Source organism: Spermophilus citellus (assembly GCF_964194105.1).
Source record: "Spermophilus citellus genome assembly, chromosome: 2".
Classification (NCBI taxonomy): domain Eukaryota; kingdom Metazoa; phylum Chordata; class Mammalia; order Rodentia; family Sciuridae; genus Spermophilus; species Spermophilus citellus.
This window is the reverse complement of record NC_138183.1, coordinates 217608679-217627598: the sequence shown is the minus strand read 5'-3', so window position 1 is coordinate 217627598 and position 18920 is coordinate 217608679. Positions and strand designations below refer to the sequence as shown.

General features: G+C 34.5%; 1 protein-coding gene across 2 annotated transcripts in view; it reads right to left on the bottom strand.

Annotated features, from left to right (window-relative positions):
* Nucleotides 1–17340, bottom strand: part of LUZP2 (leucine zipper protein 2) — a 516945-nt gene extending 499605 nt beyond the window's left edge. For both annotated transcript variants that reach the window (XM_081279800.1, XM_081279801.1), the window contains exon 1: nt 17032–17340. In XM_081279800.1, the coding sequence (XP_081135926.1) occupies nt 17032–17093 (62 nt within the window). In that variant the 5' untranslated portion in view covers nt 17094–17340. The remainder of the gene's footprint in view (nt 1–17031) is intronic.
* Between the last annotated feature and the right edge of the window lie 1580 nt (nt 17341–18920).

Genomic DNA, 18920 nt, shown 5'->3' with positions numbered 1-18920 from the left:
AGTTTTATACAGCTCTGCACTTAAATTCTGATTTTACCATTAACTAGTTGACTAGGAGAAATGATTCTCTTAACTCATATAAGCTTCATACCAAGTTAAATTACCTAACATACTAATTAAATGAGGTAATATCTAACACATAAGTAATGTCTAATTTTTCTCTATCTTAATTTAATAAGAACTATTTTATTTATTTATGAATAAGGTGTAAAAGGAAAAGGTTCTCTCCCTTCATCTCAAAGAATCATTTCCTCTACAACATTTGCATTTTATTTCCCAAGTCAGAGGAGCTTTAATGGATACAAAGTGTTCAGGGAGCATGTAAGCATCTCACATTTGGAAACAATTCCTGGAATGTGTCATTTCAGAAATCAAATGGCAAGGAAATTGTTATTTTACAGGAGGAAAGTTATTTTCTCAGTGATACAAATGCAGAACTTCTACATCATTAAAAAGAGACTCTTATATACATACACATTGGACACATAAAGATTTTTTTTTCTTTCTCCAGACACAATAAGAAAATGACACTGGGTGGCAACAGAGATATTCTTCATTATGTTGAGATAAAATTCTCATTTAGTTACTTAAGCCTTTTGATAAATTCAACATTCTTAAATGGATTTCCAAGAAAATAAATTATGGCTATCATATAAAAAAAAAATTAAACCCCAAACAAGTAATATGATTTATGATCTCTTTAAAGTTGTTCATATTTTTGGAGTCATTGTTTAGACAGATAAAATGATACAAAAATGAAAAAAATGGTAAAGATTTTATCTGAAATATAATATTCATGTATAGTATTCTTAAACTTTAGTAAAAATTGCTTAGGTAACTGCTGTTTTCAAACAAGATTTCATGTTACATTTCAACATAAAACAGAATATATGATAATGAAAAAAATACTATTTTGTATCAAGAATAATTAACAGAGTAAAGTAATATATAAGGTAACAAGAAATCTCAAATCTGAAAAATAAATGTCAACAGAGGGTATTGGAATATATATTTTATCAAATAATGTTTTCTACATTTAATGGTCACATAATTTGTATGTGCTAAACCTGTTTGCATTTTATTTTCATGGAAGACCTATCCCATATTTTTTTTTTTTTGCATTTAACATCATGTTTGTCATTCAATGGTAAATGATAGTAGCATATACCAAGTAAGTATAAGTTTCCACCTTTATAAAAATATTTTCTATTAATCTCCACCTCATTATTTTTACAAATCAGCTAGAGGAAAATCTCACATTAAGTAATTTTCCACAGTCCTTCAAAATCACATAATTAGTGATGTGGAACGTTGGGATTCAAAGCTGGGTGAACTAGTCTCTGCCTCAGGTCTGTCTTCTAAGGTGAAAGTTTCCTTTGGAAATTTGATATGCAGGAGATGAATGAGCACTTTCTAAAGAACGTGAGAGAATGACATGTTAGGACAAAGGAGTTGAAAAAGGAAGTGGTCCCTGCCAGAAACGAGCTTCACCTAGTCCCCAGGTAACTCAGGAGCACCAAATGCATCCCAGATGTGAGCCCACCCCAAACCCACCCTGAGAAGTTGTCTGTTGTTTTTTTCCTACATATCAGCCACACACTATTATTATTTTATTTTACTGCTTTTACACATTGTTATTCTCTGGCTAGAATTTATTTTCACAAGCAAAAACAAACAAACAAACAACAACAACAACAACAACAACAACAACAAAAAATAACTGAAAACCTTTTAAGTTCTGAACCCATAAAAAAACTTCAGGTACTTCTGTGATAGCACACTGTACTCTCTCCTTGAACACAGGACCTTGCATATGATAGGAAAGTGCTCTCTTACTGAATCACATCTCCAGCAAGAGAATTCTTATAAAAGGAGTAAGTTGTGCCTTTCCCCTTCTCTCTGGATTCCTGGTTTGTGATGTGATCTTTCTCTTTGATTGAGTATGGTCCTGCCCAATCTTAAACTTCCAGCTTCCAAAACTATGAACTAAATACTTTTTTTTTTCTTTAGGAAGTCACCTAGTGTCAGGCATTTTGTTATAATAATGCAAAACAAATAAATATATTATTCTTCTCATTCTATTATTAGTTTCACCATGGACAAGGAATTAAGAACTCTTTCATATTCTCTCTCTCTCTTTCGTGTGTGTGTGTGTGTGTGTGTGTGTGTGTGTGTGTGTGTGTGTGTTCCAATTTGTCTTATATGTCATTTTGTTGTTTAAAAATGAAAAAAGAAGTCACTCAACACTCAGTGGAGGATTTCTCTGCTGCCAATTCAGATCGCTGTTCAGTAACAGTGATATAAAACATGTTTATTGATGGTCACTGTGCTCACCACTCATGTTTAAATCATTCTGTTTTCCATAGGTATGCTTTTGTTCCCTAGCTAGATGAGATTATTATTAAACATAGCCAGGGAATCCTGTCTACATTGCTAACATCAAAACACTAGATCAATTCTGGTCTCACTTGCTCCTCCACTTAGCATTCGGTTTGGCAACTCCTATTTTTCCATCCTATCGTTTTTTTCATCGCTTCTTTGAGATAAATATTGTCTGCCTCCAGTCTCTGAAAGGTCATAGGGAGACAAAGGCTGATTATTTCCTAAAAGAGCAATTCACTTATTTCTGCCAGAACTTAACCTTTGCTTGGTACTAATGGAATGAGTTGACTGCTCTTCCATTGTATATTCTAGGCTTTAGAATCAGTCTAGGACCTAAGTCCTGGCCTTAAAACAGTATAGCTACAAGGAATGAGGGGCATAAATGAGTCACAGGCAAAATGATATGGGTCCTGTATTGATCCTGAGCATACTAAAATAAATAATCTTTACCCTTTATTAAAAAAGCAGCAATACAATTTCAAAGTGGCTATTGATAAATTTATATTGTCCCAATATCTGATAATCCTTTGGGATATAAGTCTTGGCTCATTAAAAAAAAATCTCATTTCTTTGTTGTTTTTAATTGCTGCACTGATAAAAATAAAGTAAAACTTTACCAATGATTACTAAAGAATGAAGGCTAACCATCTTATGACTACTAAATTTTCTTCTATGTAAAGATTTTTTATGGATGAGATAATGATCAAAATTTTTTGTGACTCTCAAGGTAGATGAAAATTGCTTAATTTTTGATGATTAGTATGTCAAAAATATTTTTTTTAACTTTAAAAGAAGTTCATGGTAAGTAGGTCTCCATTAACTGAGAGAAAATCATGTTAATAGCTCAGATGGCAAAACAATCATCATCCTTTATTTACCTTAAAAATGATAATAATAATAAAAGAAAAATAGAACAAAAGTAAAGTTATGTCATATGGGAGAAAACATAACCAAAAAGTCCCATTTTGGTAAGTGAAGCTATATTTTTATATGTAAATTAATATGAACTCTGAGTAAAGTATTACCACCACATAACAGCACAAAATTATTGTAATTTTTGAACATTCATACTTTTTTGGAAAAGAACAATTTAGACATTTGAAATGAAAACTACCATCATGAGCTATTCATAGTTTTTCCAGGAAGTTTCACATTGATTAGGGAAGCTCAAGATTTTAAGGAGTGTTTCTCAGTTTTTATGAAAGATTGTGGCTGGATCAGCAACAAAATGTGTAATGTGAGTATTGTTCTATTTCCCCCCTTGGTTGTATTGTAAGGCAATTAGATCACTTCTGGTAATCTGGCAGCCTATGACATAAGAACTTCCTTATCTTAATTCATAAATTGGAGTAGAAATTAAAGGCCCAACAATACATGAAATGATAGAATTCTGAGAATGTTCTTAAGATTTATACTACCAATACTCCACCACCATCAATATGTACTTTTCTCAGCTTGTGACCAAAAATGCATGCATATCCTTCAGTAACCCAGTAGAAACATCCAGCCCCTGGGCATTTATTTATTTATTTATTTTTAGTTTGCAACACAATACATTTAGGAGCTCTCACAAACATTTTCCTCTAGAATTAGCATCGAAAATTAACTCTTAGGTTGAATTATGTATGCAATATTAATGTACACAGTTGTATATCAACAATCATTAAACATAGTTCACACACACACACACACACACACACACACACACAGTGTACACACATACACAAATACTCCTTGACTACCAATAAGGTTATGTCCTGATATATCATTCTAAGTTGAAAATATCCTAGGTCAAAAATGCACTTAATACATTGACCTAATGAACATGATAGCTCAACCTGTGATCTTAACACTTTAGATCAGAACACTTCCATTAGTCTATGACAGGGCAAAGACTGGTTTATAATAAAATGCATTGAGTATCTATAAGAATACTGTATTGAAACTGAGAAACAGATTAATTGTACAAGTAGTCACCATGAATGAGCATATGTGTATTAAAGAACAGTTTATACTGAATGTATATCATTTAACAACTAATGAAGCTGAAAAATCTTAATTAAGCCTCCATACCAGGACAACATACATGGCTATATACATGTTTATATATACACTTGATTGGAGAAGTTATATTGTATTTAAGATGGTAAAACTGTCTTTGTACCATAGAAGTTATAATGTAGTTTCTTGTGTAAAAGTGTTTGTGGGGGGGAAATGGCTACATTATTAAATTTTCATGTTTGATTTCTCTTTGGGAAGGCCAGCATATAAGAAACATTGTAATAATTCACAGAATTCAGTTAATTACAAGTAGTGTGTTGCTAAACAAAACATATTGTCAATAACAAGTTCTCAGAAAACTGGAAAATATCTATGTATAATATATATTTATTAAAATTGTATTAATTTATATGTAACTTATATGTATACATATTATATATACTGTGCACACATATATACCTGTACTGCAATAACTTTGATGTGAGATCAACCTTTCCTTTTAAATCATTTTTGGAATGAGCATGTTCTATAGGTGGATTAACTAGAATAGATATGACTGTAGTACTTCACAGTGCCATCTTCTGATTATTAGTGGAAGTGCAGTTCCAGTAAAATAGCACTAAAATTTCCTAACAAATAACTGGCTGCTATTTATTATTGTTATTTTGTATTCAAGACAGACTATGTTCAGATGAAGTGTCTGTTGCTTTTCACATCTGTAAAAAAAAAGATGATATTCTTCCCAAATGGGATGCCTTGAGAGTCAGCTTGCAAACAGGGAGCTTATGCTACTGCATTCTGAGCTCCAACTCAGCTCATGCATCCATGAGTATCTATGACTCAAGTCCTCTTCCCTGCCGATTTTCATGTGGTTTCCAACAGGTCCTTTACTTCCTGAATTACTTCCCAAATCCCTAGACATCACAAACTTTTATGGTAACCTTTATTGACTCAGATTTCTGACCTTCAGGCTAATGCCTATTAAATCATGGGATCAAATTCTATCTCTATTCTTTATTATTATTATGACCTTAGGTTTATTAACTTCTCTAATTTCTAACATCTTAATCTATAAGGTACATTCATGAGGTTCTGAAAAGCATTAAGTTTAATAAAACCTAGAGAAATTCATTGTAGAATCATTACACACACACACACACACACACACACAATAACCTATAGCTACTGTTAAAATTTTATTTTCAAAATTAAAGTTTAAGATACTTCAATTAGGTTGAACAAAGATCTACATGATTCCTACACACTTGTTCCTAAGCCCCACAGTTTACACTTGCAGGACATCTGGAGCCAGGCAATAGAATTTTGAAATTCATGGCATATTTTAATACACCTTACACACAGAAAGACAATTCTTTATGGGACTAAGATTACGTTTCTTTCACAATAAAACAAAATAGGCAATTTACAACTTTAAGGAAAGAATCTTCTGTCATCTTTAGTTGAGATATTAGAGGGCATCTGAGAAGATGCTGCATTTTGCTTTTGTTCTTTCACTGCATGTAACATTTTCAGCTACCCATTCCTTTAAGAAGAATATTCACATTAAACCAGAAATCCACCCCCCTGCAAAAGAAATCAATACAAATTAATTTCAGTACTTGACTTTACACACTAGGCGGTGCTGTAGGATATTGATTCCAAGCAAGAGCCCGAGCGCTGTTTGTGGTCTGAACTTAGACTGGCTCTACCATGTATCAGTTTATAACTTTGGGCAAATAATCTCACTCCAGTGAAAGTGGAAGTGTCAGTAAACAAAAGTAAAACTTTCCTTTTTAATTCCAAGAGACATAACTGATTCTACAGAGAAGAACAGTAAGAAAATATGGGTAGCATAGATGCACTTTATACTTAACACAGAAAATGAATCATTCCCAATTTTTTTCCACATCATGAAAAACTGATCACCACTAGGTCATAGGGAGTTGATCAAACCTTTATTTTCACCAGGCTAAATATTGCTTACACTTTGTCTGAATATTCAGACCTTCTGCCTCTACTAGAAGACAACAAGCATTTCTATGGCATCATGGGTAAGGCCTGGTTTTACTGCCTACCGTTTATGTAAACTGAAGTGACGAAAGCCAGGGAAGTGGCACAATCAAGTATCCATTCTTCTAGGTGCACCTCAGAGATTCCCCTTTACTCTCATATACTTTTTAAATGGAATATATCCAAGGGTGAATCCATGCTCACCGTTATATATCACTTAAATTATTTGAATATTTGCTATCATTCAATTTGTTTGACTATTTTCTCAGCCCTCTGCAGAAATGTCTATAAGGCAGAGAATAATTTTCATGTAACTTGGCTCACAAACACAACCTGGTGGATGACTTATTAAATATATTTATACATTGTCAAAACAACACCGAATTCCTGTCCTTTGGACTTCAGAGGCAATATTTTCTGTTGAGTACATGCCAAAGAGGTGTTCAAACTCCACAGTTCTCAAATATTAGAGCAGTGGTTTCCAAGCTGTTAGATGTACCCTAGTTCCACATTAAGATTAAAAATTAACTGCCTTCTTTCTCAGAGAATCAAATCTTATCCACCTAGCATAGAAACTGGAAACTGCCTTTATAAGAAGCACTCCAGGAGATTCTTATTGAGGTACACTGAGGAGTATATTTTGAGAAACACTCACCTGTGGACATATATGTTTTCTATACAGGAATGATTAAATTAGCTGGCAAACTTTTGTATTTATATTAAAAGCTTCAACTTGGCTGCTGTTCAAACTAATGAATTTCTTTGGCTGATTTATTTTAAGAATAATTTTAATGTAGCATATACCATCTCATGGCAAGTTGTTATTTGCCAACACCATTTGGAGTCAGCATCCTTATATGTAGTTTTTCTTTTCTGTGTGCTTTAATGAATAGATTAAATTGTATAGGCAACACTATCATTTAATTCACAAAGCAATTCCCAAAACGATGGCCTGATATCTGTTCACTTTCTAGCTGAAGGAATATGGGCTAGTCATTTAATGTGTTCACAACTCAGCTCTCCCTATTTTATAAAACATGTATAAATATAATGTGAAGCTAAGACACAAGGTTTAAGTAACAGAAGGTAAACAGCTAGCACATATCCAGGGATACGTAAGTTACAGTTCTATAAAACGACCAACTGAAATAAAGATACATATGGGATATGCAAAAATGATTCAATATATTTCAGCATCATTCTTAATGGTAGTTTTTCAGGAAAAGAATGATTTACCCCATTTGGGGGTGAACTTCTTATTTGTTAAATGAGCTCATATCTCAAGGGAAAACCTACATGTTCTCAACAATATGGAGTTTCTTCAACCACTTCTGCTTCTTGCCAACATGTCACTTTAATTTTTCATGCTTTTTTTTTTTTTGGTTCTTTTTGTAATTCAGATATTCTTCCTATTTTGCTATCCAGTTCTAAATGCTTAGTTTACTGTGAAGATCAGCAATGACTACAAGCGTTAAAGGAAATTATAAAAGAACATAGAGCAGGCAGGCAGCTGATGGGAACTTTACTCTTCATTCTTACCATCTCTTGCTATGCATATGACAGTCAAAGAGCTCCAGTGTGCTACACTTCCCTTTTCTTCCTTCCATTCCAGCCCCTCTTTTGGATCCCTCTGTAGTGGTCATTACCAAACTTACTCCATTGTGGGACCACTTAATTTTAAGAGTCCAGGACCCTCAATCTGTCAGATTTCTCAGTTTTTATGCTTTCCTAGTTTAAGGCGGATTCCTTTGTTTTTGACATATTTTGCAAACTAGAGTACTAAACCTTTTTTGGAGGCATTAAAGTCATATTATGAGGAGACAATTTTAATAGCTATTTTATTTTTTATCATACTGTCAAAACAATTTGGAGTTTTCAGAACTCTTGCAAATGCTCATGTTCACTTTTTATTTTTTATTAAGGATATTATAGATTTTTTTTTTTGATTAATGTTCCTAACTAGGATTGGTTTGAATGTTAGTGAATTGCTTTCCATATTGATTGCAAATGGCCTGCATGAACTTGAAGGAAAGCATTATTTTCTTTTTTTTAGTTTGTTTTTTCTTTCTTTCGTCTATAATAAGGAAGGATAAGAATAAGCCCCAAAATCTCGTCTGGAAAAATTCTGACTTGCTTATGGTGTGTGAGAGGAGTTGTCATTAGGATCACTTTTTCTAAAGTGCAAATTCACTCTAGGAGGCTAAAACATGTCTAGTCCCTTTAATCGCATAATATAAGAATGGCAATATATTGAATTGCAGTTCCCCAAGCTGGACATTATTCTCTATATACATTAGCTTAATTAATCCTCTTAACAAATTTATGACCAAGGCACTGTTATCACCTTTTCACTGAGCAGGAAAATGTGGTAAAGAGATGTTAATTGACTATTCTAAATTCATGTAATTCTAAGTCTCTGATTTCATAATATTAGGATGTAACTGCATGAGACAGGGCAAACATCTCTGGAGATATTCAACCTCCTTTTCTACCTTCTAAACCACTAAACACATATTTAAGAGTAAGTGTGTCTAGATGATATGAGCAGGTTTTGAATCAGAGGTTGAAAGGTAAAAAATTTTGAAACTCTCATAATCTCTTGAGGCTAGGAATAAGTCAAGGAAAGTCATATCCTCCATAGCAGACATGAAACGAACCTGTATTAACCTTTACTAATGTCTTAGTTCAGCTGCAAGGACTAGTTTGGAAGGGCAGAAATTCATGCCACACCTTTAATCCCAGTGTTTCCTAAGCAAGAAAAGGAAAAATGAAAAAGGAGACTGAAGATGAGAGGTCAATGCCTATAACCTTTACTTACTTATTTATAAACAAGCATTAGAATTTAGGGCACTGCATTTTCTTTTTAAGGACTCTCTAAAATGTGTTTTGCCATAGCTTGAAACACATTCACTGCTCCCAACTCAAGAAGAATACTAATAAAAATAAACCCCGGTTTTATAATTTGGTATATAATAGTCTAGAATGTTGAAAATAACTAAAGCAATATATTTTTCTTGATTTTTAAACAAATTATTAAATTGCATATGGATTGCTTGCGGTATCCTATAGAAAATCAACACACTAAATTGTAAGGTTACAATGTATAATGATAGGTAAAGTGACTTAGGATTTACTGAGTGGCTTCAAGGTACAGCTATGTGCCACATATGAAAATACATATTTTTTTCAATCCTATTCATCCTAAATTATACATATTATTGGTTTCCATTTGCTAGAAGAAAAATTTAAGTATTATCAGGTTTAAGCAACCTATCTAAAGGAAAAAAAAAATTGTGGTATGAGCTGGGTGGAGGATATTTTCAGAGACTTGACCCTAAAGTTGTTATAGTTATGGAAGAAACTATATAGAAGAAATACAAACCAAGCAAATGTACCATAATCTTACATTAATGCTAACTATGAACATATTTAGTAAGTCATTTTTTTCAAGAAAGTAAGTAACTGCCCATTGAACAACATGTAGAGTTTTAGGATATATCTAACATGTGAGAAAAATATGAGCAAGTACCTTGGAACTATACTTACAAGAAAGAGTTTCATTGACTCCATCTCAAAGGCACTAAAAATATCACCCCACAATAGACCTGAAAGGTCAATACAAACCATTTTAGTGTGTCCTTTGAGAGGTAAATTGTGTGCAATGGTGAGAACTCATTAATGACTCTGCCTTGGGTTTTAAAAATGACCTATATATATATATATATTTTTTTTTCTTTTAGTCCAGCTCACTCTTCAAAAATCACCTGAAAACAGGGTGACAAATGGTGTTTGCTTTTTCATTCTCTCATGTCCTTTGTCGATAGTGTGTTGTTCTATCATGATGTCATGCAGTCAGGGAATTTGTTTTAAGACTGCTTTCTATGTCACAATAACTAGAATAGTTGTAGATACACTGGAGATATTAAAATTCACACGTTGGGGCTGGGGATGTGGCTCAAGCGGTAGCGCGCTCGCCTGGCATTCGTGCGGCCCGGGTTAGATCCTCAGCACCACATACAAACAAAGATGTTGTGTCCGCCGAGAACTAAAAAATAATAATAATAAAAAAAATAAAACTCACACGTTGCTTAATAAGAGAAGATATATATTCTAAAGAGCAGTCACATAATAGAACATAAAAGAACCTGTGGAAAGTTCTGGGTTTTAGTTTTGCCTTCCCTCTGTGGCCTTGGATAAGTCCCAACCACTCTCAGCCTCAGTTTTCTCATTTCCAAAATGGAAGTCTTTGGAATAGAACACAACCTTGTATTCACAGCATGTTTCACAATAAGTAGACTCTTTAAAGTACACTTGAGGAGATTAAAGCACTCAAAAGCAACACCAAAGAAGTCAGACATAATTGCAAAGCAATCACCACCTATGGTATAATGGCATCTCCTGGTGTTCTTGATGGCATTTCAAAAGCATACTGATCACCTTGTTGACCTTCAGCTTGTGTCTGAAAGGAATGGTCTATTTTCAATATTTCTTTGCCTTCCATCATCCTGGAGACAAGTTCTTGGAAGTTTTAATAAACATGTGCATTCCTTTGGATGCCAAATGAACATGATCTTAACCTTTTATTTCCCTTTAGCCACAAATGATACCTTGTTTTATGGTCTATTCAGCTGACATTTGTCATTGTCAATACACATCCACAAATATATATATATATATATATATATATATATATATATATATATGAAATAATATGTATTTTTCATGGAATGATCAGCATTGCATGACTTAACTTTGAAAAGGTTATTATATAAGCAAACTAATTGAATTAGAATATCACTAAGGCAATTTGCCAAATTGTCTTAGTATATGGACCCTTTCAGATGATGATTGTTTAGACATGTAACATTTGGTATTTTCCTCTATTAGTGATTCTTAAATTGTTTTCCATAGAAGAAAAAAATGTCATGAAGTCAGATATTCTTCCTATATTTTTTTTAAGTTTTGTAAATATTAGAGAATGCTAATAGATGGTGAAACCTATGAACAAGTATAAAATGTAGTGAAAAAAATATCTCCATTCTGCCAATGTGATAAGGAAACACCATTTTTCAGTTGTTCATCCACACCTCTGCTCATGGCTTGGATTTCATAGTATAATTCATAGAGTGTCAATGCAATTGTATTTTAAAATAGGAACACGAGTAGCTAAACATACACTTTTGCACTAAATCATATTCTAATTAATTAATTAAATATCTTTAATTTTCACAATGTTCATTAAAGAGCGCAACTATTCAGGCACAATATCACTAAAACACTACTGAGAAGGACTAGCAGAGCTACCAAATGACCCTATTACATCTTCTACAGCTTTTCTTCTCTTTCTTTATTTTAGATCATGACAGTGATTCTTTTCAATTTTGTGTCACTCAATTGATTTACAATCAAGTTTTCCTTTGTTTTTTTTTGACCAGATTCATCAGAGATTGGAAAAAAAAAACCCTGAAAATAATAGTAATAGTATGGTGAAAGCTGAACAGACTAACTCTGTTGAATACTTACTGTGTTCCACTGAACATGCCTAAATTCTTTTCAAAATTTATTTTTTAAAATTTTTTTTTAGTTCTCTGCGGACACAACATCTTTGTTGGTATGTGGTGCTGAGGATCGAACCCGGGCCGCACGCATGCCAGGCGAGCGCACTACCGCTTGAGCCACATCCCCAGCCCCCTCATTCAGTCTTTAAAGCGACATAATAGGTAAGTTCCATGAGGTATACTGTTTTCTACATGGGTACCACAATTATAGATGATAAGCAATTTCCATAATATCATACAACTAGCAATTGTTGTATGATACTAACATTGATTACAAAATATTATTCACCTCATCATCCTTAGAAAGTAGAAGTTACTATTGATTCTCCTTAAATTGGCATTGTTTACTCTCTTCTCTATATACACTTACAACATTGCATAAAATTTTGACATTGTCTTTCATCAAATTTTTTTCCTATAGATATCTTTTTGTGTATATAACTAGTTCTAGGGATATATATATATATATATATATATATATATATATATATATTAATCTATTGTTTCATTGTCCTTACGCCTCAAGCAATAACTAACTGATTGTGAGCACACTCATTATATGATAATGAAAACCTAACAGACAACTCTGAAGGGATAAAGATAAGTTCAGGTAGTTTTATTTTTAATTCCTCAGAGAAGAAAACAAAATCTTGAACAGTGTCTGTTTAATCAGGTTCCTTAAATGGTTTAGTCCCATTTGTTCAAGTAATCATAACAAATCCTCTAGAAGTCACTCAGAAACACACACACAAACACACATACCCCCCCCACACACACACACAAAGTGTCTCAAAATGCATGTGAGAAAATTTCATTTCACAAACTCCTCAATGGTTCCACTGATGTTTACTTCCTGGTTGGAAGGTCAAGTTCTCTTCAACCACTTACTCATTTTGGGACAATTGCACAGCCAACACATAAATGTTTTGGGTGTCGCTACCATTTAGTCATAGAAAGAATTTAATCCCCAAAGATAATCTCCAAATAAATTGTTTCAACAATAGACAATTCAGGGATAGAATTGAAACCTCATATGTTGTAATATCTTTTCTTTCCAAATCTCTTATGAAAATTATTTCTCTAACTTATTTAAATAGGATATTCCAATACTTTTCACAAAGAATTTCATCAGGGTAGCCTAGGTGGTTTCACATAAAGGGTCATGTGTAGCTCACGCTGTGTAAAATTAGGGGAAAAAAAACAAATTACCTCACACTATTCCAGGGGAATTAGAGTGAGACTGCCTCCCACATCAAATATAAAATATTTGTGAGTGAATTCACATGCATCGTAGCATACCTGTGAGCCCAGCTAATTGGGAGGCTAAGCTGCAGTATCATGAGTTCAAGGCTGGGCCTGGGAGCCATAGCAAGATGCTGTCTCAAAAAATAATTGTGTGTAAGTGTGTGTACTGATTTTGTGTTTACTGTTATCTTTATCTTTGTCCTTTTCTAAACTTTATCCTGAGGTTAGAATAAGTCACAGAACAAACAGGGGCCTGGGGCATTCTCAATATATAATATCATCTAAACATAGACTCCAAGCAAACATGTGGTGTGAGTGCTAATCAGAGGGCCCAGGAGAGATCTCTAAGGTGACTCCTATTGGGAAGACTATAACCGACCATCTGCTCAGAGTTCTTCCTTAATGGAAAATCACCAGAAGTATGTGGACCTTCATTCCTCCCTGCTACATTTCTCCCTATTAAGTCATTTAAAACTCAACAATCCAGAGGCATAAAGAATATAGCCACAGCCTAAAGGAACAGAGATTCAGGAGACTAAAGAACAAACCTTCTCCAGTGCCCCATGAGTCCCTTTTCACCAAGAACTTCTAAAGAATTTTTCACCCTACCATTCTTTTTAATACCTACACTTCTTTCTGAAGTGAATTACTGCCTGCCTTGGAATAGCAATTTAATACCTCTACAGAATGAGGCTATTTAAAAAGTACAGTCATTCTACTCTGAAGCTATTAAACCAACACGTATGTTTGCTTTCTTTGACCACATTTATTTGTGCACAGGTTAAATGGGTCTCTGTATTAGCTACATTATTCATATTATTAACTTGACATTTTGAATTTATGTGTACTTTCCAAACAAGAAAGACAATATACCAGTAAATTAAACAGCTCTTTTTGACTCTATGGAATTTACCAGAAAAACAGAGAAAAATTCTTGGCTACTGTTGACGGTGACATTTATCTTTCTCATAGCAAAAAGCAACTCTAATTGGAGGATAATTACATTTTTTTTTCCAATGAAATTTGGGGATTTTAGTGCTTCAGATTCTAGAGTTGCTACAGCACATGAGAGGAAGAGGAGGAGCAAACAGAAACAACTCTGTTCAAAATTTTCTATTTAAAATTCAGAATTGTGTTAGAGTTTCCATTCCTTTAGCACAAATACTATCAAATAGTGACTTTTCTTAACTGCAGTATTTCTTTCAGTAACTTTTTGCTTTAGTTTACAATAGAAACTAACTTTAGACTTATTGGGGGAAAATACTAAAGTATGGAGGAGCTATATTCAGAGTAAGAGATAAAAGAAATACTTTTTTTATGCAAAAGGGTCTCAGCTGCATATTCCCCACACTTTACAAGGAAGTTGACATTAAAAGACAAGTGACGTTACCCAAAGGTTATAGGGAAAAAAAAAACAAAAAACAACAACAACAGTAATTACCACCCTGCTAAGGCATTCTACACAGCCTAAGAACGTGAAATGCCATTTGCTTCACATATAGGACCACTCACTAAGAAACAAAGTTAACAGTAGTCTTTGGCTTGAAAATTCACTGTCACAGGTGGCCATGACTGAGCTGCACAGTTTTTCACAGCAGGACAGTAAGTTCAACCTCACTAATGCAACTGTTCCCACAAAGCTGTTCAGTTTGGGTTCTAACCTGCACATTATCCATATGCCTTTAAGAACTGTCAAATATTGCAATGAGAATGGCCTTCTGTTAGACTTCTTTAAAACATATTCTGTTTTTTGCAAAGTGACATACTGATAGTACCACATTAATTTGGAAATGTGTTCACCATCACAAGGTAATCTGGATATCCAGTAAAATAAATTCCTACAGTGTATTCACATTAACAATATGTGGTATTGATTATGAAATTTTTGTCTTTTCAAGCTTAGTATTCTCTTTTTGAAAAATTTAAAGACCTGTCACAATTTTATACATACCAATATGGCAGAAGTTTTATATCTAAAGAGATCAAGAAATGACTTTCAATTTTTTTGTTATAAATGTGTTGACTTTTATTAAAGAACTTTGTTTTTATAGAAATTAACACTTTAATATCAGAGAAAGAATATGGCTATTTGTGGTTATATTATTAACCCCTAAAACTTTGGAGATGAGAATTTACAGCTTTCTCAGTCTTTTAAATTATAACATCTTTAAAATACAAATATACTTTTGGAAGTTTGAAAATTCTTACTCCCTTTAAAATCACTGTACACTGGGTTTCCATCACTTAAATGTTTACTATTTTAAGCATATGTTGACTGGTTTCTACTTAAGTGCATAAACTTTGGAAATTTCCTTTCTCTAGAAGACTACACAAGTAATTATTAAACTAGAACATAAGAGTAAATGACAAGAATTCAAAGAATCACTGTAATATATAATAATCTGTTTAGAGCTAAACACAAATATTGAAATTGTCTCTCTGCATTTGGAGCAAGTTATGATAATACTCAGAGGTAAAGTGGTATTCTTTAAAACCATGTGCATCTTACGAACCAAAGTGACAAGCAAACCTTAAGGAAAATAAAATTTAAATTGTGTTTTAGTCTGAGAAATTCACCTGGGCTTTGTGTGCAAGGAAAGACTAAATCCATCCACTTAATGGGGCTGAATGAAACAGCTCCAACACACATACACACACACACACACACACACACACACAAACAAAATAACAAACAAAGTTTTGAGAAGGAGAAGGTGTATAAATTAGGAATGGGATTAAATTTTTTTACCATTTTCATTTTAAAGTGGTAATGAGCTTTCTTTATCTTTTTTTCCACTTCAGAATTATAAGCAATTCTATATTCCTTTCTTATTTTCTATCAAATGCACCGTCAGACAATGTTTCTATTCATGTAGATTTGAAAGAAGCCTCATCCTCTGTGTGTTATTTTATTTTATAGTAGCCAAGGCAGAGTGGTTTCTGCCAATATGATGCTGAGGACATGCAGAATAAAGACCCAGTCCTGGGCAATGAAACAGTCCACCCTTGTGTTTTGCTTGTGGAAGAAGAAAGCAAGCCCCTCACCAACTTTGGACTTGGTCAACACTAGCAAGTCACAAAACTCTTCTCAATCACTGCATTTTAAATCTCCACTAAAAATAGCTCCTCTGTACTAAGCCTTAAAGTCTCATCTATGCCCAGTGATGGAGTACAGTGCTTAATTGTTTCTGACTTGGGTCTCTGCATCAGCACTCTGAGAATGTTTTCTAACTTTTAATTGCCTTCTGTGCTCTTTAATTAGACCTATGCACAAGACAGCCCAAACAAAACACCTATCACTAAGCCTGCCCAAGAAGTCAAACAGACCATTTCACTAGTCCAAGAACTTTTGCACAAGTCTTCAAATCTTCTAGCACCTTCTGTTTGCCCTGGTTTTCTATATCTTAAAATCAGGCACACTGAAGCAGGATGGTGAGTTCTTTTACCATTACAACAGCTCCAGCAGTGAAGACACTGCCTTGTGACAATCCCCTTCTTGTTTCTCTCTTTCCTTTCTTAATTTTGTTCTATTACCGCATGTTTTCTGTTCACTGCTACTAGAGCTATAGAGGAAAAAAATGCCTTCTTTCCCTCTGAAGAGAAGCTTTTGGTCTCTGCTGGAAGCAATCCTGAGACTTTCTCCAAGGGACTGGGTTAATTAGAAAGGGTATCTGTTCTCCTGGAAGGATGTCTGAGACCAAATCTTACAGCAATTCTCTAAGGCGGGAGATGCAAACTGTTAAAGTGCCTTTGACCCTCTCTGGTGACACGCAGTAGGACTTACAACGCACAGGAAGCGCCCCTTGGCACAGGTCACTCTCGTTCCTGGACTCACCTGGTGCTGAGTACCAGCGCTGGCAGGAGAGGCAGCAAGTAGTGCGCGGGGCTGAATTTCATGTTGTCGCCTGCCGGGGTCCTCCTTCCCTTGCTGCCTTGCCTCCTCCGGGTCCTGTCGCTCCTCAGTGCCCGGCTCCGTCCCCAGGAAGCGATGAGCACTCTCCAGTGGTCGACTGATGGAGACGGACAAACGGACGGACGCCAGCTAAGGCAGGAGCTAGGAGCTGGGAGTATCTTCGAGAGTGATGTCACCGGTGAGGCTAGCCTTGCCTGGGATTGTTCAGCTCCGCGGCTCCGGAGCCCAGAGGGCGCGTTGTCACTCCAGCTGGAGGCGGCGCGGGAAGAGGGAGGGGTGTCCAGCGATCGCCCCGCGCGCGGCTGCGGTCACCCGGCTGCACTCTGGTCACTCGGGTGAGCACCAGTCGGGAGCTGATCATTTATTCCCTTTTCTCCTGAGGACTAGGGGGTGGGGGGTGGGTGCAAAGAAAAATCTAATCTGCCAATAATTGAACTGACGTGTTGGTAAGGGGTGAGAGTGGATTCAATAAGATCAGACACTTGGAGTCCTAGGCAAGGTGTCTCTCCCCTGATTAAACCTACTTGGAAGAACGGAGCTCTGAAGAGTGTTTAAAATATTGTTCTAATTAGAAATGCATAATGACTTCCCTGATGTGGATGGAAAGAGAGCAGGAGTAAGCAGCCTCCAGAAATGCACCCTGAGCCTATAATGCCATCTCAAGCTTCTTAAGCAGAATGTGTCAACTACAAAGAGGTTTTGGGACCCTTGAAAAGTCGGCTGCTCCTGGGTTTTGAAGATTTCTGATATTCCTCTGATTCCAATTTATCTGTTCTTACCAGCTACCAGCAATGGGTATGGAGCTGGTGGTCCATGTTAAAGCACCTGAAGGAGTCCATTTCCTCAGGTGAGACCTGCCAGGGAGACACTGAAAAATTCATCAAAATTGCTAACAGTACTGAACTCCAATTGATGGTATTGGAGAGAGAGGATTTTATGTGTCATTTGTTTTCTCTATTTTCCAATTGTTTTATAAGAAGCAGCCAATATTTAATAAGCTTTATTTAGAAAATTAAACTAGAAAACAACAACACAAACCAAATACTAGATTCCTTTTGCAAAATCAATTCTAGAAAATGGAACTCGTCACCTAGAGATTTTTACTAACTGGTGTGTGCTGTACTGTGTATGTGAGTATGTGTGTATTACAATAGCATATCGTGGTGAAATAAATGTATAAAGCACTTCTCTTTTCTTTAAAAAAGAGACATCTTAACAAAATAGAAATTCACATTATCATTGTCTTACATGTAAGGAAAATGAGGACCTTAGATATCTGAGTTCTATTTTATTTTTTAATAAATATCTAGTTCTCCAAAGTACTAAGGAAAACTAACTATTGCCCTGAATGTCACACCTAGATCATCTAATCCAGGGATTTACCCTATATTGGTATTTAGCAAAGACTATGCATGTATGTTTGTGTGTATATATGTATGTGTGTGTGTATATATATATATATATATATATATATATACACATGTATATATATATATAATTTTATATATGTGTATATACAAAATTATATATATATATGCACATATTTAAAAATTTTATATATACATATATATAATTTGGTTCAGGGATAAGACATTTACAGTAAAGTTTAGATGAAGCATCCACTTTAAATCCATTTTCATATTATTTTAGGAACAATGTATGTGTTGTAATGATTTATTATAGATGATGAAAATGCAAAGAGTTAATCATATAATTTACTACTGTGCTTCATTTCTGGTTTTAATGAGGTTAAGATATTCATTTTAAAAATGTTTATAATAGCAAATAACACTAACTACTAGAACCCATTT